Raw genomic sequence first — 17499 nt, forward strand, 5'->3', positions numbered from 1 at the left:
GAGAGAGATAGAGAGAGAGATAGAGAGAGAGATAGAGAGAGAGATAGAGAGAGAGATAGAGAGAGAGATAGAGAGAGAGATAGAGAGAGAGATAGAGAGAGAGATAGAGAGAGAGATAGAGAGAGAGATAGAGAGAGAGATAGAGAGAGAGATAGAGGGATAGAGAGAGATAGAGAGAAAACGTCTTCTGGCTAATAACAAGAAAAAAATTCTATTCTATGCTGTGGAAAGAAATGGAGCAGCAAAAATTTTGAGCGTTTCCTCGTACTACCTGGAGCAGTCAGAGACGCAGGAACCGGTGCCTCCCTCCGCTCACCTTTGACTGTGAAGCTCTGGTCGTCCGGCGGTAGCCCAGGCCGTCAGCCTGCACGTACAGCCAGTAGTTGATGACGTCACCGGGCTTGAGGCGCACGCGGCGGTCCTCGTAGACCCAGCGGCCGGCCTTGGGCTTGGTGATGTCCACCGAGATCTGGCCCGCCTCCAGCAGGCCCATCGGCTTGTTGATGTTGGCGTGCACCGCGAACAGCTCGACGCCCAGCTCGTCTGCAACCGACCGCGTGCTCACGTCCTAGCTGGAGCTAAATGATGTTGTTGTTGTTGTTGTTGGTGGTGTTGGTGTTGGTGGCGGTGTAAGCGGTGTTTCGTTACAAACGAATGATTGCTTCATTATAAAACATTAAGAACTTTTCTGGTGTCCTACAACTATTAGATCGAGACCAGGAAACAGATTAAACACTAGTGGAGTATCTTTCAACAGAATGCCACCTACATTTTGAACCTCTTCTGTTAGAGTTCGTTGTGCAAATGTTGGATTATAACAGTAAAATCAAGTTTATTATTAAGTTTTCTTAACTGTAACAACTTTTGTGCAGGCCCAAATGTAGAGGGAGGGGTGTGGGGCGGCAAACCGGGGTACCTTCCTCGGGCGGCAATTTCGGGGAGGGGGGAGGCAAATTTATATTGTTGAAGCACATTGTTTCACAAAGCGCCTAGCATCCAGCTCACGTTGGTCTATCGATTGTTCGTATGATTTTGAAACGCATCCCTGTCGGTTTTTGAAAATTTTTGAACACATTCTAAATTGACATATGAACGAATCGGAAGTTAATTTTCGAATGTGTGCATAGTGTATGTGACGTCTATACTAGGGGAATCCCCATCGCGTTTCTGTTGTTGATTGGATGTGCAAATGATAAGCGTTGTTACAATTATTAGCGAAATCCCTAGATTCAGACGACATTCATTTGAACGAGTAACAGGAATAACAAGTAAGAAAGATTATATTACCTCCTCGGGGTATCCAAGAAAATGAAATTGACAGAAAAATTTTTGTCAGATCGCCAGTAACTAAGTGCCAGTTGTACCAGTCACCTCTTAGCACCAGCTTACTTCTATTCTCGGAACAACGCGGAAAACGCGTTGTACGAGCATGTAATAACACTTAACCGGGAAATAAAAACTGGATAACTAAATCGGTGATTCAGGCACGGTTAGTGAAATTAAAAAAATTTGACAATGGCAGGAGTAGTTGCCTAATGAGTGTTGACAAGATTCTTTATTAGAACAAGGAAGGAGAAGAAACTGGTACATCACACGAATTATATGACCATTCCAAGTTCCTACAAATATTTCGAACTACCACCATTTTCGATCTCTATAATGTCACGATCGTTGAAAGAGTCAAGGTCCAGCTTGAGAAACTGGAGCATATGAATGAAATATGAAACTGTTTCCTAGCGTAAGACTTTTTGCTTCTAGTAGGCCTAATAGGCATCTGATATTGGTTCTTCGTGAATTATAGTCTGTCTTATTTTTTATGTAATTGAGGTAGATAAAAATGGCAGTGTGTGCCAAAACAGTCTCGCGTATTTTCCGAGTATTACAACTGCTGCAATATTAAAAAGTCCTATTTCGTTTTATCTAGCAGACAGTGGCAAAATAGACGTAATCAAATCGAGAAAGTATACCACACCCATATTGGGTACTATTCGTACTAACAGCTTTTTCAGAATTAAATAGCGACATTTTGAATCTCCATGTAGCAAAACGTTTAATGAACTTTGGTGAGGTAATAGATCCTTTTGCAGTAAGGAAAGCACTCCGTTTAAAGCCGTAGCAAGATCCGAGTGAAAAAAAATTGCTGGGACCTAAGGATTCAAGAAATGTGTACTGCCTTGCTTGCCTCTTGTCTTTATTGGTTTTAAGTTTCCAACCTTTAATTTGTGGGTCACACGAAGGAGAAACTTAATAGCTAATAGGGAATAGGGAATAAAGAAAAAAACTTTCAGAGGAGTTTTTATTCTCCTGATCACAAATAATCCCACCCACTATTAACAGAGACTTTCTTTTAAAGGGGTTCGGTTGTCAAACCGGCCGACTGGGAGCAGGAGATGCACCACAGGACATTTTAATTTCCACTGTCCTGAATGTAGGTTTGATGGCTCACCATTACAAAAAATTACACGTTTGAATTCTACAGAGCGAAATAGTGACGTGCGATAGAATAATGCTCTGTGAAGAGGTGTGACACCATTTTGGCACATTTTAGACCAAATAACCTGTCTTACATTTTCTCTGACCCATGTATTTTATATGAAATTCTTCAGACAGATGGGTGCTACAGAACGAGCTTATTTTTGAAAAACCGATTTTTTATATTTTTGTCATATCTCAAGTGGTCGCAGGGGAGGAGAGAGGGGAGACCAATATCAAATTTTTGCCCCGGTTCGAAAATATAGTGGATCCGAGGCTGCTCTTGTGTAATACAGAACACTGACCATCCAGCAATCAGTCGGACTATTACCAAATATATCACTAACATCAAACCAGGATCCGCCTACTCCCATACAGTGGGTGATAGCCCCTGGCAAATAGAGCCACAGGACAAGATAAGGGAAACGGTAGAAGATACTTTTTACGGAAATTAAAAAAGCTGCCTGCATAAAAGGACAGAACTGTTTATCTATACTCCAAGTTTTAGTTTAACGTTGTTACAAAAAATCTCTGAAAGTTCTTGACTCATTTATTTCCTATTTTTAGTCGATACCCTAATAAATTTGTAGGCAGACATAGGACGTGAAGAGGAAACGTTAGCATGAATCTTGGAAAGATCTTGACAAATTTATTTCAAATTTTTAAACGATGCTCTAATAAACATTCCGACAGACATTGGTTGCATATTTTTTTAAATATATGCAATCTATAAATATATATTCAATATATAAAGGGGAAACGCCATTGGCAAAAATTCTGGAACGTTCTTTATAGTTTTACTTCAGATTGTTACACGATACTCACAGGCTACATTTTTTTTAAGAACAATGTGCAGAATTAATATTAACGCCGACTGCCGGGGGGGGAAAAAATGCTGTTCTGAGAAAACGCACGGTTTCATTTTCTTACTCGCAGTTAGGTTTGACTTAAGTATCACGGCGTTTAAACGATTAGACAAAAAGTTTCTTCCATATATATTTTCTCCTTAGATACAAGTAAACAAAAATTGTATATACAACAATGTGTTCAGTTTCTTCATTACAGTCAGTTTTAAGGGAAAGAGGGTTTTGTGTATATGGCTTATGAACTTATGATTAGATTACTGCTACGGAATCTGAACCGTATGTTCCGTCAAGCATCGACGGAAAATCCAAGAACCAGCCGTCGTCCGCAGCTAAGATCACGCAGATACCGCCCACCCTCCCCCAACAACCCAACGCACGACGAAGTGGCATGCGTGCAGCGTTGCTGCCAGGCAATGCAGGCAGACGGGCGTGGGCAGAGTAGCGAACATCCATGCAACGCGCTGTTAAAGTAGGTACACATTATGCAGCGTGTAGAGAATGCGACAAATTTAATAATTTTTAGATGGTTTATGCTGACTGATTTAAAAAAATTTTCCGTCCCCTACTTCAAACTTAAGTGTCCACTTTTCTTATTTTTACTTTCTAAAGTAGCCTATGTTCTTCCTCTGGGTTCATACTATCTCCATACCGAATTTAACTGAAATTTGCTCATTGATTTTGTCGTGAAATAACAAAAACAGTTTTCCATTTATAAAACTTTATGTCTTTTTCTTACGTAAGCCTATTTTGATGAAATAAAACCTGTATGTTGTCCCCAGCTATGTTCAAGTTTATTGTGAAAACACATCCGAAAATTCGTCAGGTAGTTTTGGGCGTTAGCGTTTTCAGACAGGTTTTATTATCAGTATGGATATGTTTTAGTATTAACGTTATCAGTTTAGCATTTATCATTCCTAGTGTGAGGATTTGTGAGAAGCTGCATAGACTGTACACTGCCAAATAGTTGTTACCATGTTCTAGCATCAACAGTACTCCGTAGGAAACAACGACTAGATGAGCATGAGCAGGAGCTGGTTCAGTAAAGTTCCGACAGGCCTCTGCGAGTGTCTGGAGACAGGCAGAATCCAATCCATTCCTCGTAGCTTTTTGATGGTGGTCTACGATTTTCAATACAGTAGATCAACGGTCGGCAACTGGCGGACTGTAGTCCAGATACAGACTGCGTAAGGCCAAAACCTCGACCGCCAATATTTTGAAAGTATATTCAAGAAAATTATTTAAGAAATGATTTTCCTATAGGCAACAGTACACAGTCGGTACACAGTGTAACGCAGGAGAGACGCTGAGTAGCTCGGTACGGGCTTTTTTTGAAGTTTCGAGAACATATCTTCACCGAGGAGTCAAGCATTATATTGCTCCCTCCTACGTATATCTCGCGAAGAGACCACGACGGTAAAATCAGAGATTAGGGCCCCCACAGAGGCATGCCGACAAAGTTTCTTTCCACGAGCAGTACGAGACTGGAATAGAAGGGAGAACCGATAGAGGTATTCAAGGTACCTTCCGCCACACACCCTCAGGTGGCTTGGGGAGTCTGGATGTAGATCGCAAGTGAGTGTGCTACATTAGATCGGTTTGCTCGACATTGGTGACATATTCCTACCCTAGACTAAAGAAAAATTCAGTTATGTTAGCTGAATTTCATACACAACAACTTATTATGTAATTTGTACCAAATGCAAAATAATAGTGACCTCTTTTTCGTTGAAAACTTTTCCAAATCTCGCACAGTGTCTTACTTTCGCGTAAATATCACAATAACTATGACCATTTACAAAATGATGGGCACTTCACTTCATAAACTTGACACATAAAGCGATAAGTAAACCAAAAATGATTTTTCTTTTTACTCATTAGTTTCTGTAAAGTCGTTTGAGAAATATTGTAGGGTGCACACCTCGATTCTGTAATCGCTGACCGACCGAAAGGTGGAAACACTTGTCTGGTTTCCCCTTCCAAACAAACGAATGAACTGCCCATCGCTTTGGTCGAAAATTGGCCAATGTGCATCGGCCACTGTATTCCTGCGCGAGCTATACACGGCGGCAGCGAGCTGTGACCTGGAAGCTGCTACTCTTCAGCGAATCGGCACGCATTTTGTGCTGGACGGCCGTATCGTTATAAAGAACGAATCTAAATAAAGGCAAAATTTATCGTCACTTCGTCAAGAGTTATTGACTTCGTACGGAGCACTCAATTGGTCTTTTAACAAGAAGCTTATAACGTTTCTTTGCATCGATACGGATCCCCCTGAAATTCGTTAAGGTAACAGTGAAAATAGGAACTTTTTAACTGAGTGAACTGAACACTTCTTTTACGCTGCGTGGTAGGCTTGGAGCTGTTCCATTTTGCTTCATATGCACCAAAACTGTCACTTGTCTTAAACGTACCAATTTAAAGTGACGCTACCGAACATCTCATCAACAGTTCCATAAAAATTTCGTTAAAGAAATCGGTAGGCTTATCTACCTTCTTGCAGAAGCAGCACGGCCATGCAAAATGGAGCGCTTAATGAACACCAGAAGCTTAGATAGGAAAAAAAAAATTATGTTGGAAGTGACGGGGGCACTTTTTGAAAAGAAAAAGGACGTTGTTTCCTCAATTTATGGTATTCGTTGTCAGCAGCAATCAATACAAGAAGAACCGAAATTTTGGCTGCTGATAATAAAAGTAGTTTGCTCGAACTTCTGCAAAAGACGCCTTGCCACGCCATAGCACTTATGAATATCTTGGCATTTTTAATGAAGAACCAATGTCCACTTTTATTTGAATTTAGGATATTTAAAGTAAATTTTGTAGGAACGAACTGCTAGCAATATTGCCGTTTAGCGACAAGACGGGGCCCCTTGCGAAGATCGGCAAAGAAAAGGGACTAGTAAAGAATATCGTGGATAAGAATGCTGGGCTACTCTCTTATCTTTGCACAATACACAAGGCAGCCCTTTGTTGAAAACTTAGTACCACTCTGATAAGTAATGGCTATCTTGATCAGGTTGATCAGTTTTATGAGGTTCTGCTCTTCAGCACAGACAGTACTAAGAGTTCCTACCCGAGTGTGATCCGTCGCATTCTAACTCACTGCAGCACAACCGTGTTCGTTAGCCAAGTAAAGGTCAAGTGACTGAACGTGGTTGGCAAAACAAAAAGTGACCTCTTCCGTAGGCAAGAAGCTAGCGCGTGTCTGGCGTTACTACCAAACGAACGCAGTATTCGGTCTGTAGCCTTCCCGAAAGACATTACGAATGTTCAGATGCGCGCAGTACAGAGCTACACGGAAATTAATATACCAGCTGTTACATGTCTTCCTTCCGTCACAAGCTGGATATCTTTGAAAAAGAAATCAAGAATGGAAAATAGAGGACGGAATGTAACAATATTACGAAAAGGAAAGTTGCTACTCACTCTACAGCCAGTGTTGCCAATTTAGCGACTTTGTCGCTAGAAATTGCGAATTTTGCCTTTGTTTTAGCGGCTAAGGAAAACTTTTTAGCTACAAAAATTATTTAGCGACGTATCTGGCGACTTTTGGAGTACTGATGACTTTTGAAGTACAAATCAAAACTATTTTGGGCCAGCATTTTCATTAACAAAACTTTTTAGCTATAGAATGGGTACTACACAAACTTTGTTCTAGATTTACTAATTAAAACTAAGTTTTTAGCAGATCATGTAGCATTGTTCAGCATTTAGTAAACGTGAATGTGGCAGTTGCCTACAGAGTAAGAAAACCTTGACTATAGAACAATTCATTATTCATTACCCACTAGCCTGTTATCGTCGATAGCCTATCGATCTATAATTCTTCAACTTTTGAACTCCCTTTATTTTTCGAATTGACAAAAAACATACGTTATATTAAGTATAATAAAATACATTTCTGTCCAGCAACCTGTAATTTTTCGAAATTAGAACTCGCAGTCAAATTATTACAACATGCACAGTGGTAACGCAAGAACAGTTCGGTGGAGGTATCTCAGACATCATTACGTTTTAAACAATGAACAATAAGACTAATCTAGAGTTACCGAGTGAGTAGATTTTCATGACCTCTAGTTCGCCTGAGTTTTAATGTATTTTCAGTGATTATAAATTGGTAAAACTTATGTTGTGGTGTCTTACATAATGGATTTACCGCAGAAGAAGAAGCAGTACGCTCAAAAATATCGGGATGCGTAGGAAGCAGAAAAAAACGGCTCTGAGCACTATGGGACTTAACATCTATGGTCATCAGTCCCCTATAACTTAGAACTACGTAAACCTAACTAACCTAAGGACATCACACAACACCTAGCTATCACGAGGTAGAGAAAATCCCTGACCCCGCCGGGAATCGAACCCGGGCGTGGGAAGCGAGAACGCTACCGCACGACCACGAGATGCGGGCGCGGGAAGCAGAACCTAAATTCAATGGGTGGCTGAAACCAGTTGGAGACTTATCCAAAGCAAGATTTCAAGAATGTGCAACAGAGTTTTATGCTAAATTGTGTGATATTAGAAAGCATTCGAAAACTTAAGCATAAACAAAAAACTGATTAAAAAAACACAAACCACATTACCTGTGAAAATTGTTCCGAAAACTACAGTTAGAATAGCAAGCAGAGCGGAAGGCGCCATTTCTTTATTTATTGCTGAAATTGTTCTATTTTATCTGTAGATCATTTAGGAACATTGTGCAAGAAGGCGTTTTCCGGTGATGAGAGCACTAAAAACATGCAATTACATCGTACAAAATGCACTAACATTATAACTGAAGTTTTGGCTCCAGATTTTACACAATCATTGGTTGAAGATGTAAGTAACCAAAAATAGAATGTACTAATAGATGAATCCACAGATGTATCAATATCGAAAGTGCTACGTATCGTTATATGGTATTATAGTGTAAACAACCAAACCATTAGATCAGAATTTCTCAAATTCGCTGTAGTAGAAACTGCAGATGCAAGAAATCTGGCTGCTGTTCTTGTGAATTCTTTCAAAGATCTCAAAATTCCAATCGCTAATAAGATTGGAATAGGCACAGATAATGCTTCTGCATTGGTTGGAATAAACAATGGGCTTTTCAAACAATCAGGGGAGAATATGGTTTGAAGCATTTGGTATTGATCCGTTGCATTTGTCACTCTCTTCAGCTTGCAGTTTCGCACGCCTCAGTGAGTACCATACCTAGAAACATAGTTTCTTGTACGGGAAACCTACAATTGGTTCTCCATTTCACCCAAAAGACGAGAGGAATATAAAAAGGTTTGTAAGACAAATTGTGAAAAACAGCCACTAAAAATTTTGAAGGTCTATGCAACACGTTGGCTTTCAATTGAACCAGCAACACGAATTCTGGAGCAGTGGGAAGCACTAAAGCTACATTTTTCACTTGCCATGGTTCAAGACAATTGTTACAGTGCCGATCTTTTGTACGAGATGTATTGTGACGACTCAAATCATATTTACATGTTTTACCTTAAACTTACTTTAAAAGACGTACAAATAGCAATAAAAGCTTTTGAAGGAGAAGACAATGACCTCACTAAATTACTAGATACATTTTAATTTCTCATGCAGTCACTCTGACAAAACACAGTTTTTCCAACTTTTGATTTGTTGACACCAGCAGTTCCAAGCGAATGTATGTACGCAAATCCGAACCTTGGCTTTATGTTTGAACAGAAATTGTCTGAGTCAAGTTTGTCTGAAGAAAAAAAAGTTTATTTGAAGAAGAGATGCATTCAGTTTAGTCAAACTCATAAAAGAAATTCAACAAAGATTGCCAAGTAACGTTACGATCTTGAAAAATGTCAATGCTGAATGTTAAAGAAACACTAAAAGTGAACAAAACTAATGCTGTGGCGGATGTAGCCAAATAATTGAGTTTTAGTGGCAATTTCATAGACGGTATGCTTTAAGAGTGGCATTATATCAACTTCATTAGGTGGAATAACACTACTAACACTGATTTTGGAGTGAGGTTTTGCAGTATAAAAATTCCGCAGGGGAGAATCCTTTTTCTTTGATTTCACAGCTAGCAATGACTGTTCTATGCCTACCGCATTCAAATGCAGAAGTGGAAAGAATATTCAGTTCTATGAACATTATAAAAACAAAACAACGTAACAGATTATCGTTAAAGACAATTCTTTGATCATATTGAGAGGCCAGATAATTAAGGTTGTTCATCTTTTGACATACCGTCAGACGTATTGGAGCTTACGGGAACGAACAAAAGTTACTCTTTTGCGACAAAACCATTCGAACGGTAACATCATCCTTTGAGCGACGTTAAAACCTCTACATCAACTACATTTCTGTCAGAGCATGAAATAGAAGAGCTATTCGATCTTCTGAGTGACGATGAGTAGCTCACATACCGGTATGTATATATTCTGTAACCTAATTTGAGTTCTCGCTTTCTTTTGTTACAAATATAGTTGTATATTTCTAGTATATTTGACTACTGTGACTGAAACAATTTATGTTCAAATGGCTCTGAGCACTATGGGACTTAACATCTATGGTCATCAGTCCCCTAGAACTTAGAAGTACTTAAACCTAACTAATCTAAGGACAACACACAACACCCAGCCATCACAAGGCAGAGAAAATCCCTGACCCCGCCGGGAATCGAACCCGGGAAACAATTTATGTGTTGTGTCAATTATGATAACGTGTTTAATTAAATATTAGCGTATTTTATATGTATGCTGTTGCAAGCGATGCGTCATTTATTTGAGACAATATAGCAATTACGTATGAGCCCACGGGCTTATTGCGCCTGTAAGGTGTCAGGCAAATCCAACACCTTCCATGAAAACCCTGACATGATAAGCAAATCCAGTAGTATGTTACATAGCTCCGAATAAATCGTGACATTAAGTTAACCAAAGTAATAAGAGTAACGAGTGAGCAAATGGAATACCACAGACTAACAAGAATACCTAAATGCATGTTATACCTTCCCATCATGAGACAGACGCAGTTCCGAGGGGAGAAACGAGAACAGAAGCCGAGAGCAGAACCGTGTTAAGCTAGAAGGCTCTACGATAAGGGACGGACTGGACATCCACGTCGCCAGCTAACCACTAGGACAACGACAGTTGCAAGTTTTAGCATGAGACTTTTTCGCGTCTGTTACGTCAAGGACCACCCCCCAGCCCATGTTAAAAGCTAGGGCCCTCCAGAAAAACAGTATAGATCTTACGATAACACAAATAGGGCCGTACCACCCGCTAGTCTTAGCGAGAGACTTTTTCGCATCTCTATTACGTTAGGACCACCCCCCCCCTCCCCCCCCAGCCCATGTTAAAAGATAGAGCTCTCATAAGAACAGTAGAGATCTTACGATAACGCTGAAAGGACCACACCAGCTGCAAGTTTTAGCGTGAGACTTTTTCGCGTCTCTGTTACGTTGCAAACTTTAAAAACATTGCCCCACCACGAAAAGTATAACGTTTCTCATTGGATGGACAAAATTTTTGTAGGCGGAGCTTAAGGTTAACATTGAGACCCTAATTGGTCAGATGAAAACACAGCCAGATAATTTTTTTAAAACCAACTTCGGTAAATTGTAGTAAGGAGAAGTTAGGAAAGAATTAGTTCCGAGACGGCGAGCTGGATGGCTGGTGCGCCGGCCGCTGTCGCCCTGACGCTGCCTAAACACCGACAAGGTAATGAACGCACGCGATGCCACATTTTTGAGCGCATAAAGCTCCACTCAGAACTGCAGAAGTCTCATCTGTTACACCCCCTTTTTGCGTAATACTAGTGTCGATCGTCAATTAAAGCTCATGGTGTTCACATTTGCCACTTAAAGTAAAAATCTGAAACGCGACGATTTTTCTGTTATGTAGTTATAGAGAAGCCACATCAGCCACTGTAATTTACGACAAGTTAGATAAGTAATTAAAGATAATCGAGGGTCACTGTAGACCATTGATAGTTTGCTCTTTTGTGAAACTTAATTTAAACCTAGATTATAGATGTGATATGGCATAGGTCATCCTTCGATCCATTGTAGAACTTGGGAACCCATTCAGCGTACATTCGTTCACATTTTTGTTGAACACAGTTGGTTTTTACCATCCTGTATTAAAACATTTCCTTTTATGAATAGTGCAAATTATAAACGATGTTTTGTGAGTAGAATAAAATTTCCAATGGTAAACTTAACTGCTTTTTCTGCGTTATTTTACCAGCTAACTAAAAATAGGAAAGCCTTGAACCCCTTCCACTAAATTTAGTTAGTATTAAGATTCTTTTACAGGGAGTGCAGTGGAGCTGACGCTGAAATCATTAAGTATTTGGTTATATCATCCCTAGTCTCACTGAACTCTTCTGAATTCTACATGTCATGTGTGGTCTGGCGTCTTCTCACCAGCAACAGGTCCCAAGTTGAAACTAGTCAATTCCCTAAAAAACACGCTCAGAGCATCGTTGCTCGAAAGTGGTAGGGAGACACGATATAGAACAGACAGACACCACCATGAATGTTAGACACCATTCACAGCACGAAATTTTCAGTACACCCCTAGTAAAATCAGTTTTAGCGACTTTCTAGCGATATTTGATATTGAACCTAGTGACTCTTTTTTAGAGTTGACAACACTGTCTATAGCGGAGATTTTGAGTCGCAGATAGGCACAAGGAAAGGATTGCCACAAGCTTTCCGACAGTAAGGCCTTGTGCTTATCTGCTACTCAAAATCTCCGCCATATGGGAGCAGCAACTTTCCTTTTCATAATATTCTTTGAAAAAGAAATTCAGTTCAAGAATTTATTCACTTTCCAACAGTTCTAATATAAAAAAAATCCTGAAATAGACATTGCAGTATTTTCAAATTTTACGTCATCTCTGTAAGGAATCTGCAGCAAGAATCCAAAAACCACCTTTTGAAGTTTCTCCTACGGCAAAATGGAATGAAGTGGCTGCGACGTTGTTGCGCCATTCAAAGCCTCCAAATGGAGATAATTGACTTTAACGATGATACTTTCGTGCAAACGTATAAAGCTACACCCAGCGATGAATTTTGTAGTAAACATTTCCCAGAAAAATAAGGAAATTGCAAAATTGGCCAATTACCTGGCTATTATGTTTGGCTCCAAATGTGTTTCTGAAACTTATGTTCTCCATTGCCTGTCGTATGTGGGGTACTTACTGTTGAACCACCCATATTGGTGCTTTGTTCGTCAGTGCAGGGCAGTTTTTGTACACAGGCTTTCACTTTAACTGTCACACGATACGTGTAAGTAGGCTGTTTAGGTTTTCTTATTGGTAACGCCGCCGCCACGTAGCGCTCTGTAAGAAAATCACTGGCTGTGCTGTGTACAGTCTGTGGCTGGTTTGCATTGTTGTCTGCCATTGTAGTGTTGGGCAGCGGCAGCTGGATGCTGGATGCTAACAGCGCGTAGCGTTGTGCAGTTGGAGGTGAGCCGCCAGCAGTGGTGGACGTGGGGAGAGATGGCGGAGTTTTGAAATTTGTAAGACTGGATGTCATTAACTGCTATATATATTATGACTATTAAGGTCAATACATTGTTTGTTCTGTATTAAAATCTTTCATTTGCTAACTATGCCTATCAGTAATTAGAGCCTTCAGTAGTTTGAATCTTTTATTTAGCTGGCAGTAGTGGCGCTCACTGTATTGCAGTAGCTTGAGTAACGAAGATTTTTATGAGGTAAGCGATTTGTGAAACGTATAGGTTAATGTTAGTCAGGGCCATTCTTTCATAGGGATTTTTGGAAGTCAGATTGCGTTGCGCTAAAAATATTGTGTTTCAGTTTAAGCACAGTCTTGTATAATTGTTCTAAGGGGACGTTTCATACGCATGGTTTGAAAAATGGACGTAGATGTCCGAAACTAATCGCCATCAGGATATAAGGAAGATACTTCCTAATGCGATTTACAATGGAGCTGCAACCATTTATGTAATTCATTTTTGAAAATGAATTTTTTGATGAACCAATATCTCTCAAGATTAATAGTCACCCTCCTTTAGGACGCTTTTCGCATAACCAGTTCCCCGCGTGATCCAAACTTTAAAAAACTGGCTGAAGACCGCAAAAGTAATTTCTCCTAGCGCTTTTCGAATACATTTATGCCTACCTACTGTTGTTCATGTTTTATGAGTGTAAATTAAAATATTAAAAAGGAATATGAGCTACGTTTTTGGGATCTTAATACAAATTTTCAGAAGTATCTGGACCCCATCTAAAATTACTTGCCGACTCCTGGAGTACATATGAACATCAGTATCCTTGAACGAATGAAATTATATACTGTTTCGTGTTCCCAGCTGACCGAAACCATTAAGATCTTGAAAATAGCACCCTGAGCTGAAAGAACAGTTTACATTGTTGGTTGACCATCAAGAAAACTTAACTGTTTGGAATACTACGAACCTCAGATTAGCGGTGCCGTCGTCAGAAAACCAACAACTTATCAAAATATACTTGGGCTGTTTCATAAGTTGGTACCAAGAGATTTTCCCAGATAATCGAGCAGAAGTTTTGATTACTGCGTGACTGAAGTCACTGGCGCCAAGTCAATGGAGTGCTACGTGAGAGGAAAGTGATCATCCTTCTCAAGACGATTGTTCATAGGCCCATCATCCGCACGGCGGCTCTGTATTATTGATAATATTGTACATCAACAAAATGTGAACAAGCGCTGCTTCGAATGTAAATGAGAGAGTTGCGCTTCTCCATATGTGTCACAAGGCTGGACCATACCAAAAACAAAGCACGTACTGAAACGGATCCGAATGACATAAATACCATCAAATTAAGAGAAATTTATAATAAAACTGTCGTCTTGGCAGCAAGCATTTATCATATTTCTTTAATACGTACGTGTTTCAGCATGAAGCCATGTTCGAAGGAATAAATCATTGACACAAAATATCGCGTCAGTGCTAATCAGACGAGTCAAAAATGCAGTAAGTGCTTTGCTCACACAGGAAATTCCGACAGCCCATGTTCCTAAGTGAGTGAAGAAATGTACTATTGCCTCCAATACACATCTTATATAATGACCACGACATTTAAATTACAAAAATTCTGACCCAAATTGACCGACAATTTTCTTCCGGTTTACCATTCACGGCTGGAATACTAAGGGGGCAATGGGAGAAGTAGATAACCTCCACGACATACCGTATCCTGGCTTGTGGAGTACAGGTGTGGGTGTAGAATGGGCGAGAGAAGGAAAGTTCATCTACTTTTTTCAATAAGAGCACGAACAGCACAGAAAATGAACACTGCAGTGCTAAAAAGGAATAGCACTATTTCGCTGCAGACGGCCTGCTCCATCATGTCACCAACGCGCTCATAGCCTGTCATGGCCAGCTCGCGTCTGGTCGCCACCATCGCCTGTGGCCTCTCCGTTTACCTCCACTGTCACTTTTCGCCACCTTCTCGTTTGACACTGTGTCTCTTCATCCGGATCTAATCTCCCTACGAGCACAACATCGAAGGTCATTCACCTCTATGTTGCAGAAAAGGCCTCGCCGCTACAGAAATAAAAAAGTGTCTTAGTGTGTATCACCGGAGAACAGCAGGCGTTGATAAATTAATATTTAGACCTGGAAGCGAAAGGGAAATATGCGCCGAGTCGACCTTAGTTGTAAATAGTAGCACGATATCAATACTTCACAGTTTGCCTGGATAAAAATACAGCTCGCAGCACCCGAAGAAAACGATTGCACGGCCATCGAGATATTGAACATAAAATCGAATCAACAACTTGGTTCACACGTGAAAGCATATCATTTAATCATGCTGAGAAAACCGATTCTCACAGTTTACAAATATGAACTATATACTCAGTATAAAATGTCAATTCATCAAATCGTCTAACAAGTGGTAGAGAACACGCGAGAAATTTAGTAATGGAGACAGAATTATCTGAAACGTTTATTCACCCAGATCAAAGAATCTAACATCTACAGTATGGTCCATTGATCGTGACCGGGCCAATTATCTCACGAAATAAGCTTCAAACGAAAAACTACAAATAACGAAACTTGTCTAGCTTGAATGCGGAAACCAGATGGCGCTATGGTTGGCCCGCTAGATGGCGCTGCCGTAGGTCAAACGAATATCAACTGCATTTTTTAAATACGAACCCCAATTTTTATTGCATATTCGTGTAGTAGATAAAGAAATATGAATGTTTTAATTGGACCTCTTTTTTCGCTTTGTGATAGATGGCGCTGTAATAGTCACAAACATATGGCTCACAATTGTAGACGAACAGTTGGTAACAGGTAGGTTTTTCAAATTAAAATACAGAACGTAGGTACGTTCGAACGTTTTATTTCGGTTGTTCCAATGTGATACATGTACCTTTGAGAACCTATAATTTCTGAGAACGCATGCTGTCACAGCGTGATTACCTGAAAATATCACATTAATGCAATAAATGCTCAAAATGATGTCCGTCACCCTCAATGCATTTGACAATATGTGTTACGACATTCCTCTCAAGAGCGAGTAGTTCGCCTTCCGTAATGTTCGCACATGCATTGACAATGCGCTGACGCATGTTGACAGGCGTTGTCGGTGGATCACGATAGCAAATATCCTTCAACTTTCCCATAGAAAGAAATCCGGGGACGCCAGATCCGGTGAACGTGCGGGTGCTTCGACGAGCAATCCACCTGTCATGAAAAATGCTATTCAATACAGCTTCAACCGCAACCGCAAAAGAGCTATGTGCCGGACATCCATCATGTTGGAAGTACATTGCCATTCTGTTATGCAGTGAAACATGTTGTAACATCCGTAGGAAATCAGCATATATTGCACCATTTAGATTGGCATCGATAAAATGGGGGCCAATTATCCTTCCTCCCATAATGCCGCACCATACATTAACCCGCCAAGGTCGCTTATGTGCCATTTGTCGCAGCCATCGTGGATTTTCCGTTACCCAATAGTGCATATTATGTCAGTTTACGTTACCGCTGTTGGTGAATGACGCTTCGTCGCTAAATAGAACGCGTGCAACGAATCTGTCATCGTCCCGTAATTTCTCTCGTGCCCAGTGGCCTTATTGTACACATTCCAACTCGTCGCCATGCAGTTCCTGGTGCATAGAAATATCGTACGGGTGCAATCGATGTTGATTTAGCATTCTCAACACCGACGTTTGAGATTCCCGATTCTCGCGCAATTTGTCTGCCACTGATGTGCGTATTAGCCGCGACAGCAGCTAAAACACCTACTTGGTTATCATAATTTGTTGCAGGTCGTGGATGACATTTCACACGTGGCTGAACACTTCCTGTTTCCTTAAATAACGTAACTATCCGGCGAACGGTCGGTACACTTAGATGATGTAGTGCAGGATACCGAGCAGCATACATAGCACACGCCCGTTGGGCATTTTGATCACAATAGCCATACATCAACACGATATCGACCTTTTCCGCAATTGGTAAACGGTCCATTTTAACACGGGTAATGTATCACGAAGCAAATACCGTCCGCACTGGCGGAATGTTACGTGATACCACGTGCTTATACATTTGTGACTATTACAGCGCCATCTATCACAAAGCCAAAAAAGTGGTCCAACTAAAAGAGTCGTATTTCTTTACGTACTACATGAATATGTAATAAAAATGGGGGTTCCTCTTTAAAGAATGCAGCTGATATCCGTTTGACCTATGGCAGCCCCATATAGCGGGCCAACCATAGGCCTATCTGGTTTCCCCCTTCAAGCTAGACGAGTTTCGTTTGTAGTTTTTTCGTTTAACGCTTATTTCGTTTGATATTTGGCCCTGTCGCTATCAATGGACCAACCTGTATATACTGTTTCCTTTGTAGTCTGTGAGGCATTGCGGACGATAATTAGCACAGCGAAATATAGAAACACCATTACTTAATTACCCGGTACACAAACCGTCACAAACGGGGATATAGAGTGTTTTCACAGAGCATTTTCCGCATGGACAGCAGCTCCTGTTTTGCGTCAGAGGAGGACAGCGAGTGAATAATCGTATTTAAACTGGTATCAGTGCTTGGTAATGGGTGTGCAAGACAACGTTCTTACTACGAACGGATACGGAACTCCCAGTGACGCTGGAGTGTCTGGAAGCAGTGGGGAAAGGGGGAGCCCCTTGGCCAGCGGAGTAGAAAGGCCTTGAAG

The 17499-nt window shown here is 40.6% G+C and overlaps 1 protein-coding gene across 1 annotated transcript in view; it reads right to left on the bottom strand.

The window, feature by feature from the left end:
- Positions 1-17499, bottom strand: part of LOC126355748 (uncharacterized) — a 76536-nt gene that overhangs the window by 27545 nt on the left and 31492 nt on the right. The window contains exon 2 of the mRNA XM_050006137.1: positions 317-543. Coding sequence (XP_049862094.1) covers positions 317-543 — 227 coding nt within the window. The remainder of the gene's footprint in view (positions 1-316; positions 544-17499) is intronic.

Source organism: Schistocerca gregaria, chromosome 3, assembly GCF_023897955.1.
Source record: "Schistocerca gregaria isolate iqSchGreg1 chromosome 3, iqSchGreg1.2, whole genome shotgun sequence".
Lineage (NCBI taxonomy): Eukaryota > Metazoa > Arthropoda > Insecta > Orthoptera > Acrididae > Schistocerca > Schistocerca gregaria.